At 53.0% G+C, this 20099-nt stretch overlaps 1 protein-coding gene across 2 annotated transcripts in view; it reads left to right on the top strand.

Annotated features, from left to right (window-relative positions):
- The first annotated feature begins 259 nt into the window (after positions 1 to 259).
- Positions 260 to 20099, top strand: part of cadm2a (cell adhesion molecule 2a) — a 120570-nt gene continuing 100730 nt past the window's right edge. The window contains exon 1 of one of the 2 annotated variants that reach the window (XM_057053723.1): positions 260 to 626. In XM_057053723.1, coding sequence (XP_056909703.1) covers positions 566 to 626 — 61 coding nt within the window. In that variant the 5' untranslated portion in view covers positions 260 to 565. The remainder of the gene's footprint in view (positions 627 to 20099) is intronic. The other variant, XM_057053724.1, reaches the window with a different exon arrangement.

A 20099-nucleotide genomic window follows, 5' to 3' on the forward strand; every position in this document is an offset into this window, starting at 1 on the left:
CTCGTTTATAATAAATGATGCCAAATATATGTTTACATTTACGGAGTTGCATCGTCAGACTTTGACTTACATTAGGATAGAACCGATTTAAATGGCCTTTATTCTCTGGAGTGTCCATTAAAACTAACGTCAGCTGATATTTTTTGCAGTGTGGCCCACGCGCTGACCCCACCCCACTGCCGCCTCGCGACTTGCCAGTCTCTGCTCGCTCCTGATTGGTTCGCCGCCCGCGTCCGTCAAAGCCGGAGTGGGCGGGACTCAAACAATCCACTCGTGCTCCCTCGCTGTGGACGGAGCGCCACGGCAGAGCCGCGCAGACAGCAGGACGCGCTGGTGTCGGGAGGGATTCAGGCGATACCGAACCGAACCGAACCAAACTACCCACAATCCTGTCTGTTCCGGAGAGCCCCCAGCCTAAAGCATCACGGTCTGTGAAGTCCTCTTCAAGAAACGCGCCTCGTTAAGTCCACCTGGATAGCTGACAAAGCCGCCCGGTTCCGGCTCCTGGTCCAGCGGGGAGAGACGGCGAGAAGTTCGCGCCCGGAAGACACGAGAGGACGGCAGGATGATGGTCAAGACGCGCTTGATTTTCACCCTCTACACTGTTTATGGGATTCTTTTTAAAGGTGAGTTCTGCGCGTACGTGCGCGCGCCTGGTGTGGAGGGGCTGGGTGATGTTGCAGGACGCAGTGCGTTCGACGCACGCTTTTACGCGCGGCACGGTCCTGCCTGGCGGAGAGAAGTCTCTGATTCGCGCTCTCTCTCTGGGTGTGCACGCGTGTACGTGCACTGAATACGTGCACAACTGAAGGAGCTTGGGCACAGAGAGAGACAGAGGGGAGAGAGAGCGAGCGTGTGCGCGCGCGTGTCTGTCACGGGTGTTAATATTCAGGAACGAGGGAAATCCCATTTGCGCAAATCAACCGGGACTCGACCCCCGCCTCCAAACACAGTGGCGCGGCTCCTCTGCTGCACGACCCCGTGTTCCGTGCGTGAGGGGCAGCCTAATTAAAATCAAAAACGACACACCTCACCCTCAACCACGCACGCACGGAGCTGCTGCGAAAGCTGCGCGCGTTTCCGCTTTCTTTTTCGTTCCGTTTTATCACGCGGCGGCGTGTGCGCACATAGTCAACATTGTGGTTTGCACGCACGCGGCTCCTGCAAACAACTTCATACTGCCTCCAAAGTCTTGTTTCATCGAGTGACACAATAGACGCGCTGCGCCCCCCCCCCCCCCCCAAAAGCACCGAACTGCAGATCTCGCTTTGATCTGTGCAAATGATCAAGAACAAAGGATCCCATATTTAAAGACGCTGCTGTGGCGTCATTGAGGGTCAAGGTCACGGTGTGAGGTCAGTGGTGGGGCGTGCGCATCAGATTAGATCCAGCAGACAGACGGGAGTGGAGCCTCAGCAGAACTTCTGCCTCCTTCATAGACGGGCTCAGGCTGGGGGGGTTGGACCAGCACAGTGTGGGAATGGGGGGGAAAAGTGAACGTCGGGCTATGTTGGGATCCCATGAATGATTTATTTATGTCGGGAGGTGGAATTTGGGTTTAAAGCGGGCCCCTATTTTAAGGATGCAGTTTTGCTGAGAAGCCTTCAGCCCTGCCCCCCCCCACCCCCCCATCCCTAACCGAGTGGCTGCACGGTCCAAACTCGGTGGGTTTTATGTGGCGTGCGGGAACACCAGATCTCCTCCTGGAATTCTCCTGAATGCTCCGCCGGCCTCCACTCGTTTCATGCTAGCTCCACCTCTCCCCGCCTCGGATCGGGTCAGGAATTCCGGCACCTGGCGCGTCCGTGCTGGCGTGCGTGGCGCCCTCTTCCTCGTGAGTGACGGCAGGCGAGGGGCGATTTGCGGTTGGCTTAATTGACCCTTTTATTCCGAGCAGGCAGGATTAGGCCCTTCTGGACTTAATGAATCGGGCGGCGAGCATCCGACGCATCGGACAGGTTTCGCCGCATCCGCCTCTTTTGCTCAGCTCTCCCTCGCTAGAACCCTGAAGAGGATAATGCTCGGCTGCTTGATCCCGACATCGTCACTCAGCCGGCCCTGTTATTGTACAGGTCCGGCGCAGCAGGCGGGTCGCCCTCCTCCTGAAGGAAGTCCGTCCCTGGCCGAAGCGCTGTGACTGACAGCTGTTTCAGCCCCCCTCCGCCAGCTGGTACCGACGCCGGCAGGAAGGCGGGGCCTATGTCCTTGGCTGGACCTAGCGTAGCGCGAAGGCGCCGCATCGCCGCGGCCCGCGAGGCCGGCGCTCGCCTTGACGGTCACCGGTGGTGTCTCGCGCCAGAGCCGGAGAAAGAGGCCTGTTATGCAAATGTGATGGTTACATAAGAGCTCATGGCTGAGGGGGGGTGGGGGGGTGGAGACAGAGAGAGAGAGAGAGAGAGAGAGAGAGAGAGACAGAGAGAGAGAGAGAGAGCGAGAGAGAGAGAGCACGTAGATGTTCCAGAATAGAAGAGCTGATGTGGGAGGAGAGGTGTGAAGGAGGGAAACGTGCTCTGCTGTTGCTGCGTCTCCCCTCTTTGGATGCCTGTTTATCCCTGCCGCTTCGTCTGCTTCCTGTCTGTCTGCCTGCCTGCCTGCCTGCCTGCCTGCCTGTCTGTCTGTCTGCCTGTCTGTCTGTCTGCCTGCGCCTGCCTGCCTGCCTGTCTTCTGCCTGCCTGCCTGCCTGTCTGTCTGCCTGCCTGTCTGCCTGTCTGTCTGTCTGCCTGCCTGTCTGCCGGCCCGGCCGTTGGCACGTCTGGCCTGGACCGCTGCTCTCGCTAGCCTAAATGCGAGCCTCCCCCGCCGACTCCGGGTTGTGTTTATCCCTGCAGTGAGTCTAAGCCGCTGAAGGGCCGCTGACCCTCCATCCCTCCATCCCTCCATCCCTCCATCCCTCTGTACTTCCATCCATCCCTCCCTCGCGCCGTCCTCCCATCCTGGTGTGGAGCTTTGTAGCGCAGCAGCGTGGGAAAGCTTCTGATAACAAGCAGCCTTGTGTGTGTGTTTGCGGAGCCGCTGATTACACCAGAGAAACAAGATGTTCTCTCTTTCTCCCTCCTCGCCCCTACTCTCTCTCTCTCCCTCTCTCTCTCCCTCTCTCTCTCCTCCCTCTCTCTCTCCCTCCCTCTCTCCCTCTCTCTCTCTCCTCCTCTCTCTCCTCTCCCCTCTCTCTCTCCCTCCCTCTCTCTCTCCCTCCTCTCTCCCTCTCTTCTCCCTCTCTCTCTCCCTCTCTCTCTCCCTCAGTCTCTCTCTCTCCCTCTCTCTCTCTGCCAGTGTGTGTTTGCAAGCATGTTAATTTTCACCTCCGTGCTTTGACAAGAAGAACATGTGATGTTCTGTGTACATTATAGTGATGCCACGAGGCTGAGAATCCTCAGTAGAGCAGCACTGGCATCCAGTCTGCATCACACACACACACACACACACACACACACACACACACACACACACACACACACATCTGAAGCACCACTGTGGATTCACTGCTGCCCTGCCAAGGGATTTCCTACGATCAAAGCCAGCCTTTTGTTGGTCCAGGTGTTTAAAAAAGAAAGTTGAAACAGAAAGAAGGAGGGTAACATGCTTGGATTCAGAGCTTACACACTCTCACCCCCCCCCCCGTCCCCCCAGAGCGGCTACACAGGCAGCCGAGGTGCCACCTGTTCTGTCCGTTGTCAATAAACTGTTTCAGTGTGGACGCGAAAAGCAGGTGAAGAGGTCAGAAAGCAAAAACTTCCCTTTGTTTTAAGATTAACAGAGAGACAGAGTAGACAGAAAATTAATAGATGAAAACAGGACGTGTGGTGGGTTTTTTTTGGCTCTTTGGAACTTTATATAAGCTGATATCAACCTGATCATGTGAGATTTAAGATCATTCAACCTGCTAATTTAGCCGCGGTGCATCAAAGCTTCACCTTTGATGTGGAAATCCAGAGTTTTACCTGGAAATGGGACCTTTTTTCAGTGAATCTACTTCCTCATGGAGCTCTTCCAGACTGGACCCATAGTTGCTCCTCGTGTGTGTCTCTTGCAACGAGGGCAACAGACCAGTTAATTGGCCCATTTTAGCCCCAACCAGACCAAAATGTAAACGTCTACCGCCTGTGACAGAGATGCTTATATACATTATATATATTTATACTCACAGCATCTCATGAGAATCAAGCGCCTTTTCTGACCGACCATCAGTGTGTGTCTGCCCCCCCCGAGCTGTGTGTGGGATTCATGAAGGCTGAATTGGTTCCAGCCCCCCAACACTGTAAACGCATGCAGGGACCACTCCCACCCCCCCCACCCCCCCCAACCCCCACACCACCCCCACACCCTCCCACAAAGTAGCATCTTTTTGTGAGATTCTGTTTCACTGATCCTGGTCCCAGAAAAAAGGCCTTTCCAATCAATACCCTTGAGAGGGTGGTTGTGGGTTGTGGTAGAACCATAATGGGGGGGGGGGGGGGGGTGAACCATTCCACACTGGAACAGGCTGGTTTGTTAATGGCCCCAAAGCCAGAAACCCTCGTTTCTCTTGACATGTGATTTGGGATTTTAAAGAGAAAGTGAGATAAAACAGCTTTTTTGGGGTCTGGAGGACGTTGCTCATCCTTCCCGAAGCCTCGTTTAAAACCCGACGTCAGAAGAGGTGGACGTCAGACCGGGCCCCTCCCCCACCGGTGGGGTCGCTGCAGCGGACCTTCCCGTAGGAGCCGGAACCACCTAAATCAGAACTAACGTTCCTTCGTTCCTTTGAGCCTGGAGCTATTTTTGCGTCTCCTATAGCGATGCTAACGCTGCGCAACCTGTGACGGAGCCAGAGAAACTTTTTGGATTAGCGTCTGGTCTTGATTGACAAACCAAACTTCCAGCCTGTTTGGATTCTTTTGTGCCGGGTCGACTTAAGCGCTCAGATACGATCTATCAGCGCAAATTAAACACAAGGACGCGCCGCGGGGAGAACGCAGCCGGCGTTATTAGGCGTGAGAGTGCGGGCTCCCGCGTACGGCCGCATGCATACGTGATGTCTGTATTAGCATTGAATTCCCAGGGATTAGCGAGTGGCTAATCTGCGGCTCCAGTCTTTGACAAGCCATGTGTCACTAATCTCAAACGCGGCAGAATAAAAAAGACACGTACACAATCACCTTTTTGGGATTAAAACTCTCCACGGAGGCGCCGTTGTAATCTCTCCCTCACACCAAGAGGAGGCAGAGGAAGCGTCGAGCCGAGGCCGCCGAGTCCCGCTCTCATATTTCCAAACATGCAAACAAACAAAGTGGCGCCTGTTAACCTGCACTGTCGCCTGTAGCTAACACGCTGGTCGGGCTCGCACGCCGCCTCCCTCCCGTAACAACTCTTAGCCGAGATAATGTTCTTTTTATGTCACGCGCTCTTTCATCCGACAGCTCCTTTTCATGCGGTTCCCTGGGGGCCAGAGTCTGGAGACTTCTCTACACGTTCCAGTCATAATTTTCCTGAACAGAGATAAAGATACCGACCGCCGCGACTCTCGCCGCGCTCCAGCCCCGTCGCCGATATTGTTCGGGGACCCGGCGTCTATTCTTGTCAGAGCAGAATTGGGAGCGAGGCCACACTGAGCACAGGAGGACGTTTCCACACACACCGTTTGTGTGGCGGCAGGTGGAAAACGCTGCTTATTTAGCTGTTGGTGGGAGATTGGCTCCGTGATAGCGATAATCGTTGGGCAGTTCGGGCTTTTCTACCAGGCTTCTGTCCTGGATTCACGGATGACTTCTTTCTGGGTCGCAAACATGTGGAAATACCAAACGTGGACGTTTCCTATCATTTTCATTTTGACTGAAATGGTCCTAAAGACGCTGCTGTGCTAGCGCGCCGCCTCACAGAGGCCTTAATATCGCGGTAAACAGATTAAGTGGCTAATTGCTGAACTTGTGCTTCTACAATAATGATGTGGAGTCTTGTCATGATGCTAATTGAAAAAAGGGATTTAGTGCATCCAGGAATCCGCGTTTGTTTTTGCGCCGCGTTCTCAAGGGGCGCCCAGAAGTAGCGGAAGCTAATTGAAATCTAATTCCCCAACGACACGTGTTAATTGTCGTGCTGCGCGCGGTTATATTTGCGTGTTTTCTTCTATTTTTTACTCATATCGTCGGCAGGAGTCGGTTTAGTCCCGCGTCTGATCAGCGGCTTCAGGTTCCTCGGTTAGCTGCAGCCGTTAGCCGGCGTCTCGCCCGAGCTCCCTTTGTCAAATGTTGTGAGAATCAAATTGATCCCTTCGCCTTTGTGTGCGAATCGTACACCAGAACGTCCTTTCCCGCTAGTTCGTTTCGGATTCTCGCGTTTCAGGTGTTTGTGCTGGGAACAATGGGGCTCGGGACGCGAGCACGTAGCCGATCGATCCCGTGTGCGCAGGTGTGAAACCAGAGCTCTAATCCTGCTAATAACTGATTACTCCATCGCTGCAGAGCTCAAGGTGAAATTCCATCCATCGGAAAGTTTCACCCCCTCCCGCTAATTGGCTTATCTCCATTATGGCTCCGCTCTCTTATTGCAAAGTCGTGTTTGTGGCCTCGTTAGAGCGTGTGGCCACTTCCTGCTGCAGACCTGCTGCGGTTGGGAGGGAAGATCGAGTCAAGTGAGACAATTTATAACAGTTAGAAACTAAATGAACTGAGACCCTTGACTTGGGTGAGCGAGCGGCGGTATACATAAGGCGCCTTAGGGATTTCTCTTCTGTGTGTGTGTGTGTGTGTGTGTGTGTGTGTGGTGTGTGTGTGTGTGCGTGAGTGTGTGTGTGTGTGTCCATCGGTCCTCCCTCTGCCATCTGTCTCTGTTTGCCACATTGCAAATCCATTCTATGCTCCACATCATTATGCAGCCTCCCAGCAACGCGGAGCGGCACAGCGCGGAGCGGCACACACCCCTGAGGCTCCGCTGTCCTGCTCAGCGGAACGGTGACAACCTGCCACCGCCGCCGCGTCTCTGTTAAGGACGCCGCGCCGTGTTTCCAGGCGGCTTTTTAATACATATTTTCATGCTTCGTTTGGATGTTTCTAGCATGCGGTTGCTTAGCGTAGATGCTAAACAGATATTCCGCCAACCCCGCTGGCTCCTTCCCGCCTCCTCGCTTCGGGAATTTGGCCGATATTTTGTCGCGCGCTCGACTGGTGTGACCCTGGACTTTAGCGGCCTCCTCCAGAATCGATCGTTCCTGCATTTGCGAAGGTTTACCGCACAAATGCTCCTGCCTGATTCTGGGCTTGGATCAGTAGCTTTATTGCTAACTCATCTCCAGTTCTAATCGGAAACGCGTTCCCCAGCCCCGAACCCCCTGCTGAGGAAACAAGGAAGTTGTTATGTTTTTAAACGGTCTCCAATTACGGGTAATTTCCCCACTCGTCTTCCAGCTATTTGCTTTTGTGCAGCGTTGCTCCATTCGGGTAAAACAGGCGCGCAGACATGAAGCAGACGCGTTCTTTCGGAACGCACAACGGACCGCCGGTCATTCCCTCTGCGCCGCTACTCATCTCTTATCATTAGGAATTGGGAAACACAGTTAGCTCAATTCCGTCTTTATCTTCCTCATTAGCGCTTGTCTGACAGCGCGCTCAATTACTCAGTCCATCACTCTTCTTTAGCACGAGTCAAAAGCGCCGCTCGCCGCGATGACTTAGGATCCTGTCAGACTCATTATCGAGCGACGCGTCCGAGCTTTCAACATAAACAACTCTCTAAGTGTGCGACGCCCGGCTGCTGCAACGTTCCTCGGATGTTCTCCAGAACTCCGCACGGCTGGATTGGACAGAGATGAAATTGCTAGTCCGCCTCAACTGAAATGATTTTGCCATTTGTCTTGGGCGAGCTAATTTCCAGACGCTGCCTGCAGCAAACCTTCGCTGTTATGCTAATACTCTAGATTTTCTACCCACATCCCTGTTTCTGCTTCCAGTGCTCCTCGCTTTCATGCTATAGCTAGTCTGAGTTGCTAACATGCTCACGCATGGATGTGTTTCCAGCTCAAATGGACCGGCTAATGCTAATCTGTGCTAATCCGTCGAGAAGCACCCGCGGAGCGACATTATCGTGCTCCTCTGCATTTGATTTGGACAGTGGAGGAGACTGTAAAACAGGATGGAGACGTCAACATGCAAAGAGTGAATCGTAACACACGGACACACTAAAGAGATCAGCCCCCCAAAAATCCCCCAGCATGCAACAGCACAGAGACCGTGTTAACCACAGTTGCACTCAACCGATAAATAGCTCCTCTGCCTGATCCTCGGCCTTTATTGAAATAAGTCGGCCATTCTAATCCTCACTGTTGGAAATTAGCATAAAAGGCAGCATCTTATCGGGAATACCGGTCCCAGTCCGGCCTGTGTGAGCGGAGGTGACCTTCACTTAATCCTGGACCCACCTTTCACCTCCGCGTGCTCAGCGCTACGTTTGTGAGCAGCACGACACCCAAGTGGGAACGTGGAAGAAGCCGGATTAGCAACGCTTTGGATTGGAAATGGATCATTTCCTCGTCCGTCGGAGGGCAGAAGACGGCGGCGGTCTGATCCCAGCACGCCACATCCACAGACGGCCTCCACGTGTCAACTCTTTCCTGCTCTGTCCATCAGGACACCGCTGCGACCCGAGCCGGCTCAGGAACATGGTCGAGGTCACACGACGACCACGAGAGACGTGATGTTGCCATCAAGCTAAACACGACGCCATGTTGAACAGAAATGCTGCTTTCATCTCCTCCCTGTGGCTTCTTCACCATTCAAATCAGCCCAGCTTTGATGGGGGAGAGAAGAGGAAAGCAGGAAGTGGGAGGAGTCACGGGGGGGGGGGGGGCTGGAGGAAGGCCACGTTCTCTCCGGGCCGGGCTCCGAACCCGAGTGGCACAATTGTGGCGTCTCCCCCCGATGAGACGAGCGTACGAGTGCGTGTCATCGGCGGTGGGGGGGCATGGCGGAACCGGAGCCCCCCCTCGTTCGCCTGCTCGTCCCTGTGAGCGGGAATTTGGAGCAGAGACAAACTTGACCGGAGTGAGTAAAAGAAAAAAAAAGAATGTGGGGAGGAAGACAAACAGCAGGCTGAATAAAGACGGCGCCCGAGCGTGAGATGTGGCGGAAATGAGCCTCAAGGCTTCAATCTTCCGCTCAGACGCCGCGGAAACGTTTGCAAACGCGGCTCGCAGCCGTTTTTACGCTCGTCGGGGTCGCGGGGTCACAGGGTCACAGGGTCATGGGGTCACGGGGAAGCGGACACGTGACCCCGCTGAGCTTCCCCTCTCCGGCCTGCTGTACGTTTTATTCCGCTTTTGCCCTCCACACTTCGTTCTCCGGAGTCACCGGGGGCTTTCATCCTGGCGTGGGGGGGGGGGTTCCTTTATGAGGATACTCCAATTGGCAGCCGAGCACCCTCGTCAGACACCTTCGCCGCTCTCACACGGATGTGAGAAGGGTTTTAACGAGCGGTGAAAAGGGCCGCGTGGGATCTGTGTCCACGTCCTCGTGGGCCTCAGGTGCTCGGCTGCTTCTGCTGATGAGACGCGCCTTTTCAGGAGTTCCCCTTCAGAAACCGCGTAGCTTGTTTATCCCGTCGCCGGGATCGTTTCGCCGCTCTCTGATTGGGTCCTTTATGCTAAAGATGCATCGACGTGCTTCTCTGGAGATAAACGGGTTCGACCGAACGCTTCAGCGACGCCTCAAACCCAAAAGTGATCAGCTTATTCCAACAAAAGCTGGGCCTGTGCATGCTAACATGCTAGCTAGCTCTCCTCTCCCCTCCTCCTCTCCTCTCCCTCCTCTCCTCTCCCTCCTCTCCTCTCCTCCTCTCCTCTCCTCTCCTCTCCTCTCCTCTCCTCTCTCTCCTCTCCTCTCCTCTCCTCTCCTCTCCTCTCCTCTCCTCTCCTCTCTCTCCTCTCCTCTCCTCTCCTCTCCTCTCCTCTCCTCTCCTCTCTCTCCTCTCCTCTCCTCTCCTCTCCTCTCCCCTCCTCTCCTCTCCTCTCCTCTCCTCTCCTCTCCTCTCCTCTCCTCTCCTCTCCCCTCCTCTCCTCTCCTGGGGTCAGGCCCTGGGATTCTGGAAAGCGCCTTGAAACAATTTTGATTGTAAAAGACGCTCTATAAATAAAGATTGATTGATTTGATTTGATTTAAAAGTCAGCCAGAGGAGGGCTGCTGTTCTAGAGACCCTGGAGTGGACAGAAGGGCAGCAGTTTAGCTGTTGCTAGCTCCTTATTGTTGTGTCTGCCTGAAAATGAGCCGATAATCGGATGAAAGAGTGCAAATCGCCACCTTTCACGGAGGAAGCGACGGGATTTAAACCCTCATTTACTTCCTCCTTATTCATGTGTTCAGCTTCAGATGGATTAGCTGGAAACGTGCTAATGTAAATCAGGCCGAGCATCGAGTTCCTCAGCCGTTTTTTTAAAATTCAGATATGTTGAAAACTGTAACCAGACATATCCATCAGATAGAAGCGGGTTCAGAACCAATAAGGAATTCCTTTGATACGCATCTTATAAATGGAAGCGTTGAGCCGAGTGAAATGAACAGCAGCTCCATCAAATAACCCTCGCTCCACTTGTTCTCGGGGTGCTGCCGAGCAGTGGGTCAACCACTCGCTGCATTCCTCACAGTAATTGGCAGATTTACTTTGCCTGTAGAAAGCCGGATGGGCTTTGATGCTTTGATCCTATCTTTACACGCCGAAGGCTCGGACCGCTCCCCGATGCTTCTGCAGCGGCGACAGCTTCCTGATCCCTTTACATGCTCGTCACGTCAGAATTTGGGAACAGGGTCCTTCATGACGGTGGAAATGGCTTTGAATGCTTGTTGTGAACAACCCAGGAGGATTCTGGCTCCGGAAACACAAAATCGTGCCAGTTTATGGACGCCGACACATCATTTCCCCTCCTCAGAACAGCACGGACGCTGGTTTTGGCCCCGTCTGAACTCACACCTTCCACATGGTCTAATAACGGCTGGTTTTGTCTCTTATATCTGGAATCTTCCAGCTAAATGAACGTGAATTCAGATGAAATGTTTCTACTAAACAGAGCAAAAGCACGGCTAATTTTAAGTTGTATAGTTTCTTCAGAGACAGATGCCAAGAAAATGTCATAACTTATTTTAATAAGCAGTTGTTTGGTGTATTACTTAACTTTTTGGGCACCGATATTGATCCAACAAGCACATTTAGCATTAATGAAGTCGCTACGCTAATGTAGCAGCATTTTAGCTGCTCTGAGCTAAAAGTTGAGCTGTAACTTCCAGCACAGAGCAGCATCGCTTCTTAGTGTGTGTGTGTGTGTGTGTGTGTGTGTGTGTGTGGTGTGTGTGTGTGTGTGTGTGTGTGTGTGTGTGTGTGTGTGTGTGTGTGTGTGTGTGTTGGAGAGTTAAGCTGCTCTTCTTCCATCTTTTTGTGGTATAAGAAGGAATCTGGCTGTTCCCACAGCCTTGGCAAATCCCATCGTTCCAAATCCTTTTCCCCGTAATTCTGTTGTCTTGCCAACGGTGAGTGAAAGCGCAGAAGTGCATTATGGGCTGGTCATGCATGAATAACAAGGGGCCCTTGTGACACTCTGTGTGTGTGTGTGTGTATGTGTGTGTATGTGTGTGTCCTGTAGAACATAGTTATTATGCGGTGGCCCAGAGTAGAACCTCTGCTCTGTAGTACACACATGCACACACACACACACACACACACACACACACACACACACAACACACACACACACAGAAAAGTACACCTCAGCAGTGATTAGAAACTCTTTTTTCTGCCCCTAATGTATCAAATGACCCCCCCCCCCCCCCCCCCCCAGCCCCGCCTCCTGGCACTTAATCCACACAGTTCAAGTGAAACTACCGGTGAAACTCGGCTTTATTTGATTTGGAAGTTGAATCCTAAAATCAGCCGGCAACGTTCCCACGTGCAGCTTGTGTTATTTTAGTGCAGCTGTGTTTATCCGGCAGATCTGGAGATTCGCCGTCCTTATGTCAGATAATCGTTGTGTTTGGGGGTGAAAGCTGCATCGTGTTTGGCTTTCGGCGGCGGCGGCGGCGGCGGCGGCGTGCTCAGCTGTGTCCGCCCCACTGAGGGAAACCTGCTCTATAATTCAGCAGCATCAGAGAAGAACCTGCAGGAAGAGGCGGATTGTTCCGGAACAGTCGGGAAGGTGCCGCTGTGCCACGTGTGCCGATGCTCCGAGGTCACGAGTGACTCGCCGTGTTTACTGATGCTGGCGGTTTGTTGTGGGGGGGGGCGGCGTGCTGCGTTTGTCTGTTTGTGTGTCTCCAATCGATGAGAAGCGCTGCACAAGTTGTGTAATCGAATCCTTCGATCGGTCGATCTTTGCTCTCGTCTGCGCGTATGCGAGCGTGCGCTCCGCCGTTACACGCCATTCTGCCGGGGTCAGGGGTCAGCTCCGCCCCCCGACGGGCGGCGCTCGCCTCGCCAGCCTGTCCTGGTCCAGGCCTATTAGACGATCAGAGAGCGAGTTCCCTCGGCGCCGCCCTGGTGGAGAGGCCACAGCTCCAGAGACAGGTGTGCCCCCCCCCCGTGAAAATCCGACGTCTGTTGAGTTTGTTTATACGAATCTAATAAAAGTAACAACAGCAAAAATAAAGAAGGAAAAGCTGTAAAAAGACAGGTGGCGAGGGCGGAGCCCTGGGGAACGCCGCGCTACTTTATCGGATGTGAACGCTGAAGATTCCAGGAACTTTTTTTCGTCGTTGTTTCCAGCAGCTTCTGTCGCTAAAACATTGTTCTGATAAAAATGTGGCTCGTTCTCTTCAAAAGGTCACGTGACCTTGAGTCAGGAGAAGGTGAGTGAAGCTTCAGCCGCGACGCTCCCAAACAGCTTCGCCTCTCTAAACGAACTTAATGAATTTATTCTTTCATCCCGCTCGGCGGCGACAACCTTGTCATTTTATTTTAATTTCAAATAAATCCGATGCTTTCAAAAAAGTAAGTTTGCTTCGCTAATTTATATTATATTTATTCCTCAAACCTCCCAAAACTCCTCCTGCCCCCCCCCCAACATCCTGCTGCTCTGCCATCGATCTGACCCGTTCACCGTTCGGGAGACGACTGGTTGGAAAAACTCCAAACCCACTAAAACGAGCCGGTGACATCGTTTCCCGTCATCTGTTGGTGGACGTACAGACGGTCTTTAATTACTCCTTAAAGTTCATTTAATTCCTATTATTAGTATAAGGCTGGCGTGTGTGTGCGTGCGTGTGTGTGTGTGTGTGTGCGTGCGTGCGTGTGTGTGTGTGTGTGCGTTCATTGTGTGTGCTCATGTTTTCGAGTGTCATTAATCAAGTGCAGCATTATTGTTCTCAGCATCTCGTCATTACCATTTTAACGACATCAGTCTTCTATTAATCTGCTTAGCAAACAGCCACTGGTGCAACTTAGGAAACTATCAGAGAAGCAAAGAAGCACTTTGATGGGAGAAAAGAGAAGAAGAAGAGAAGGAAGAAAAGCAGAAAAAGACGGAGGATGGATCCCCTCAGTGGATCCCCTCAGTGGATCCCCTCAGTGGATCCCCCCAGGGCCCAATTGTACCAAATCGAAGCTTCCATCAACGCCTCCCGATCTTGATTTAAAGTCGCTTCCTCTGTTTCTGTTAATATAAATGCTTTATAATATCCAATATCTGCTGCGGCGGGCGTGCGGAGGAGGCGGGGCCAAGGCCCCCGGCCGCCGGGACGCTCTGTTTGATTGGGCTTTACCCAACGACGAGCTGATTAACCTCGGTCACCGGGTTCTAATGAATTTGGGAAATGAATTTACATGGGGAGGAGGACGAGGACCCCCGGGCGTCCGTGGTGTTGATGGGCAACAAAAGGGCCACGAGCAGCACTCGACTGTGCGTGTCTTAATTCGGGGGCCGCCACCTCCATCACGCCGCTGCACGCCGGGCCTGTGAGGAGGAACCTGCCCCGCGGTAGCTGTCAGTCACCAACTCTGGATGAAGAGTCTGCGGAATATAAAGACGTCGGTGGAGTTTTGCTCGAACGAGACGCCTGTCAGGACGCTTCGCCGTTCCTCAACAGCCGACGCCACCGAAGCTCGCTTTAGTCCAGCCCACGGGTCGGAATGGACCGCAGGGCGATCCGGACCAGTCCTGGTCCAGACAAAACCCTTTTTGATTGAATTGCGGTGACGGCGATGAGCAGAAACGTGTGTTTTAATGACCAAACGTCATTAAGCCGCAGATGCTCGTTTTCTGGGTTTGATTGCGTCATCTCGGCTTTAGCGAAGAAAAAAAGTGACGCGTTGAGTCGCTACAGTTCCCATCAAACTTGACTTTTCGTGCACTGGGGAGCTTCAACGGTGGAAACGAAGCGAGTGGAACAGCTCCAGCTTCGCGTTAGAGAGCGACTGAAACATGAAATCAGGCCGTTTAACCCGCTCCGACTCCTGACGAGTTCTCTCCTAACGAGGAACAGACACCGATTTAGCACAGACCTAAAACCTGTTTGGGACTCTTTGTTATTGAGTCAAACGCCGACTGTCGCAGAGCCGCCTTGGCGGAGCTAATTAGGAAACGGCGTCCCAAAGTGGCGAGCTAATAGACTCCTTAGCGCCCAGATGCTAGCACCCTGATGCTAATGTACACACGTACGTATAATATATGTAGATAAGTAACGACTTAAGCTTAACCCTGCAAAGCTAATGCATTAGCATAACACACGTGAGTGTTGGAGGATGGTAAATATTAAACAGTACAAATCCAAGAAGGAAAAAAGTCTCTCGCTTTATGGCACACACACACACACACACCCTTCACACACACACACACACACACACACCCTTTACACACACACACACACACACCCTTTACACACACACACACGGTGGGCTCACAGTATTTGTCGGATGTTGTCAGCTGCATTCTCAGCCATTCCTGGATGGTTTTACTGCTTAAGTATGCGCAACGCTGCGTGCACACGGTGTGCACGACGCGCACGTTGCAGCTGCACTGTGAGACCGTAAAAGCCCTCTGTGCCTTCTCCAGAGTCCTCGTCTACATCAGCCATACAGGATGTAACAATGCAGCACATGTTTGGCCCATGTTTGAGATGTTTAACGCAGTGTTTTGCAAATGCGTTTGGATTAATTTACCCCCCCGGTTCTGCCTCTAATTACCTTTTATTGTGGCACGTTGGTCCTTTCAGCCCTCTCACAGGAATGCTGTGTCACTGTGTCTCTCAGCATTAAGCCTTTTATTGCCGCTCGCTCGTAGTAATGCAGGAATTAAAGCTTATCCTGCTGTTGTAAATGACTCTGGAGTGTGGCTGTTTTGATCAGCCCTTTTAATCCTTGATGAATCATTGATTTAATGCCCTCGCAATTGTCAATCCGGGCTCCTTCTTGTTTTGAACCACTTTCCCTGGGCCTCCGATATTAGAGAATCACCGTTTTTACAGGTTTTTTTTTTAAAGAAAATCTCTCCCGCGTGTTTTTGGACCAGTGTTGGTTGATTATTAATGAAATTGTGTAGGTCAAAGGTGCGTACACTGATGGTGGCGTGCACCATCCCAGCAGTCTTCTACTATCAGCATCAAGACAGGTTTTCCCAGACACGTCTGGCACATCTGCCTGATCCGAAAACCAAAGAAACCGTTTTCATTTCAGCACCAGCGCCACAGAAGTGGCTGAACCAGGGAAAACTGGGAAAAGAACTCTTGTTATCTCCGACTCGAGGGCCTTTGTCATTTCTCTCCTATCTGGCCTTGTAGCGGAGCCCTTAAAAACAATCTGAACACGAGGCGTGCGGCCCCCCTGTTGAAAGGGGGGGGGCGGGTTCGTAGGCGTAAGCAGGTATCCCTGGTCATGCAATGGCAACGCCAAGCCGAGGTTTGGGTCGGGATCCGAGGTGACGCGATTATCAAACTCAGTTCTTGTTCATCAGTTTAGATAAGGGGGGGGACGTCTTCCATAAACAGGCGTGTGTGACCTGCTGCTGGGGGCTGAGCAGCCGTTCATTCAACAAGCCCCCTCTAAATCACATTTGCCCCCCCCGTCTCCATCTCACTGCTCCTTCAAACTCATTTTATTTTGCCAACCAATTTGCACGAGTGTCATTTTCAATACTCGCACAGATGCCCAGACTGGAAGAGGATTCCTGGAAGTTGCATCCGAGAAGCCCAAACGTGGCGCCCAACTGAAGGTCTCCCCGGCTGATCTGGCGCCGCCGAGACCCCCCTGGCGTAATCCCCGGGACGGCCCAGAACACCCGTCCTCCTCGGCCATTGTTCCATTCATGAGACCAGATCGTGTGCGAGTGCGGCTAAAAGTGCGGCGCAAAAGCAAGACCGACGCTTCTGAGTAGCTGCAGCGGCGAATCGTAGTCAGATAAATAGATCTTTTTATACATGAGACGCCGCCGCAGCGCCACTGGGCGCCACTGGGCGACGCCGGGCGCCGCCGGGTGACCGCAGGTCCGAGTCCATCAGAGCTGAAGGTGTCGTGCATCACAAAGTTGCTGCACCACGACACAGTTTGACGTCACTGTTGCAGCAGAGCCGCACGCTTCCGTGTCCTTTGTGTGGGAACGCTGGTTGGTGGGAGTTGTCAGGGGGGGTTTCCCTGGCAACCATGACCCGGGGTCAGCGTGTCACGGCGATGCACCGGGACGAGTGTGCTGCCACGCGTTCAGCCATTAGCAGCGTTCAGCCATTAGCACGACTGAACGCTTCCACATCACCGACTCCTGGAAACAAAAAGCCGAAGCTACCTGTGTGTGAGTGTGTGAGTGTGTGAGTGTGAGTGTGAGTGTGTGTGTGTGTGTGTGTGTGAGTGTGTGTGTGTGTGTGTGTGTGTGTGTGTGTGTGTGGTGTGTGTGTGTGAGTGTGTGAGTGTGTGTGTGGTGAGCTGTGAGCTAATAATGAGGCCAACACTCTTTCATGATTGACACGACATGCAAGGAGTAAAACCTGCTATATTTGGTGGTGTGTGTGTGTGTGTGTGTGTGTGTGTGTGTGTGTGCGTGTGCGCGTGTGTGTGTGTGTGTTCTGCAGCGATCAAAGCGCCGGCGTGTGACCATCTCCATGGATCAGGTGTCCTTCGCTCTGCGAAAGTGGACAAGTCAAAAGAAATGGATCAAATTTCTGCTTCTCACCATCACGTCTTATTTATCACAACGCCCCCCCCACACACACACACACACACACAAACACACACACACCTCGCTCCAGCTTTTTATTTTAATTTGTTTATTGGTGCATAATAACACAAACTTTGCAAACAACCTGTCAAACACTGATGGGGGGGATAAAAGAGAATAGAGACCCGGTGTGTGTGTGTGCGTGTGCGTGTGTGTGTGTGCGTATATGTGTGTGTGTTTCCCGGACGTCTGTTAGACACAGATAAATGTCTGATACTCCCCGGGGTTCTGCTTTTACTTCACACAGTGTCTTTCTTCTCTCTGACGAGATATCGGCACTGACTTCGTGCTCTGGGGTTTAAACGTGCGCGACTCTCACGCCCGCGCACGGACCGGCAGTAACCAGTGATGTCATCTATTCCTACGCTTTAGGGTTTCTGTTTGGATGTTTTGTCTCTCGCGCACCTTCAACTTTAAGAGAAGACGGAGAAGGACGTCCTGAGCAATTACACCCGGCCGTGGGGGCACACAGAGGCACGAGGGGGGGGGGCTAAACTTGCCCCGCCCTGCACAGGTGCACCCGGCAGACGCCATCCTTCTCGCCACCATCCTTCTCGCCACCATCCTTCTCGCCACCATCCTTCTCCTGCTCGTTCCCATCCGAAGCTCCAGATGATGGAAGAGACGGGAAGAGGCGCCGCTTCCTCTTTGAATCGCGGCAGCTGTAATTATGTTTCCAGGCGGGATCAGAACAATCAGGCTCTATTTATTGAGCGTCGTAGCCGCGCCGCGTCGGAGACTCTAATGTTTACGTATTTTTCATTGTTGGTGGTGTAACTTGTCACCAGGCCAGATATCTGATTAGCTGGAGACAAACGATGGAGGCGGTGAGGACGCCGTGTCGTTTGTCTCCAGGCGACGTCGACGCCGTCGCTGCTCCCATACTTCCATTATTTGGACGCGGCTTCTAAAAGAGTTAATGCGCGGCAAAATAATAAACAACACGTCTGGCGGAGACGGAGCGCTCCGTCCACGTCGGCAGCAGATAAAAGAGATGAATGTGAGACTTCCGAGTGGGCAAAATCCCAGTTTTTATGGGGAATCTTTACCTGCTTAATAAAACAGAGCCGCTGGAAAAGTTAGTCCCGGTTGATTATCGCTCCCTGCTCTTTGGTATCCCTCCGCCGTCCTCGTCCCTTATCCTATGAGGCTCTATTTTACGCAGCTCTGATTTCCCTAACGGTACCGGTCTCATCGATTCATCCGGAAAAGTGGCTGCTGGTCGCTGCGGATCAACCCGCTGACCTTTGACCCAGCCACTCTGTCTACACGCAGCAGAACCGTGGGCTGGATCTCACATGTTCCCCACGTGGCGCCGCTTTAATAAAGCCGCCCGCCGCCAACCCTCAGATTAATTTCTGTCAATTTGCCGGCAGCGGCTGAGGACGCAGATAGAGGCGACTGGCGGCGCCCTTCAATATTTGTTTGTTTGTGAGAATCGCATCGTGGCGGCGGTATTGAACGGCGTTATTGGACATCTGTTATCAGGCGATGCAGCGTGTTGATAACAGGAAGTCATCTGGCGCCGTTAGCCGACCACTGGCGCGGCGGCTAGCACGGCCTCTGCCAGCTCCGTTTCCTCTGAACGTCGGGGGGGGGTGGGGGAGATCGGCCGCCGAGGTTCAACGGTGTTACCGACTGCCCGTCAATCCCGAGCGGCGTTCCGAGCATCCTGACGGCACTGTTCCCGCCCACCACTTTGATTTTATTTTGGAGAAAGATAATTGTTTCACCTTTTCACTTAAAATTCCTTCAGAGGGAGGAAAGTGACGGGTAAATGACGGGTAATTGCCTTTCAAAGTCAACACCATTCTTTCGCCGGCGTTCCGGCGCCAGAACGAGACAGAGACCGAGTGGGCGGGAGGAGAGCGAGGCGCTCATTTCCATAATGAAAAAGGTAATCGTTGGTGGCGTTGGAGTCGGTTTCGGTCTGGTGTCTGTGGCGTGTCAGGACCCCGCTGCAGGTCGTCGCGAGGCGGCGGCCGTGCATCCTAATTTATTAACCCCCCCCCCACCTCGCCTGCCCCCTCTCAGGAATGTCAGTTTCACCTTCCCGCTCCCTCCTCATCTTTCCTGTATCCTCCTCACACACCCTGCTTCCTTCACTCCCCCACCTCTCTTCCTACCATCCTTCCTTTCCTTATTTCCAGATCATGTCCTGAGCATCATAACCATCAGCCAAGTCTTGCAGACCCCCCCCCCTTCCCCCCCCCCCCCACTTGTTCTATTCTTCCTCGGTGGCGTCGATAGAACCCGCTCTTTCTCTTCTGACGCAAACGTGCACGTTCCCTCCACCCTGCTACATGAATGATTTAGAAGCGTGCACATTGACTATCTGCCACCCGCCTTGGGCTCAGCTCAGGCCCAGCTCGCGGCTGCTGGCCCTGAATGCTAACGCCTCCTGGGGGGGGCCTCGCGTGCTAACGTGGGATGTCGCTGACGCTGCACGCCCATCGGTGGGTAACGGGAGCAAAAAGCTGCACTTTGAAGTGTTTTCCCCCTTGGCACGTGCGGCCGAATTAAGCGGAGCAATGATTGAGCCGCCGGAGACGAGCTAGCGCTCGATAAAAACCTCTGCAGAAGCTTTAAAAGCGTCGTTGCAGAAGAGCTACACAAACGTCAAATTTAATCCAAGCAGCAGCGTTCTTGTGCGGAGCCGTAGTTCGATCTCCTCGGTGCTCCAGGAGCAAACAAATATCATTTTAAAAAGCACCACTGCTGTTGTCATGTGACCAACGGGGATGGAGTCTACCAGCACATCAAAGCATGAAAAGCTTTGTTCTTTTGTTGACTGATAAATATGGCTGAGAAATGGAGTCTCTCACGGGCGGAGGGGGGTCAGCGTTCACCCTAAACCGGCGCACGACCACCAGCAGATGTTGACATGTGAAGTTTTCACAATGGTGCACGAGCCGTGCACGAGCCGTGCACGAGCACCGAGCCACCAGCAGGT

Source organism: Takifugu flavidus, chromosome 14 (genome assembly GCF_003711565.1).
Source record: "Takifugu flavidus isolate HTHZ2018 chromosome 14, ASM371156v2, whole genome shotgun sequence".
Classification (NCBI taxonomy): domain Eukaryota; kingdom Metazoa; phylum Chordata; class Actinopteri; order Tetraodontiformes; family Tetraodontidae; genus Takifugu; species Takifugu flavidus.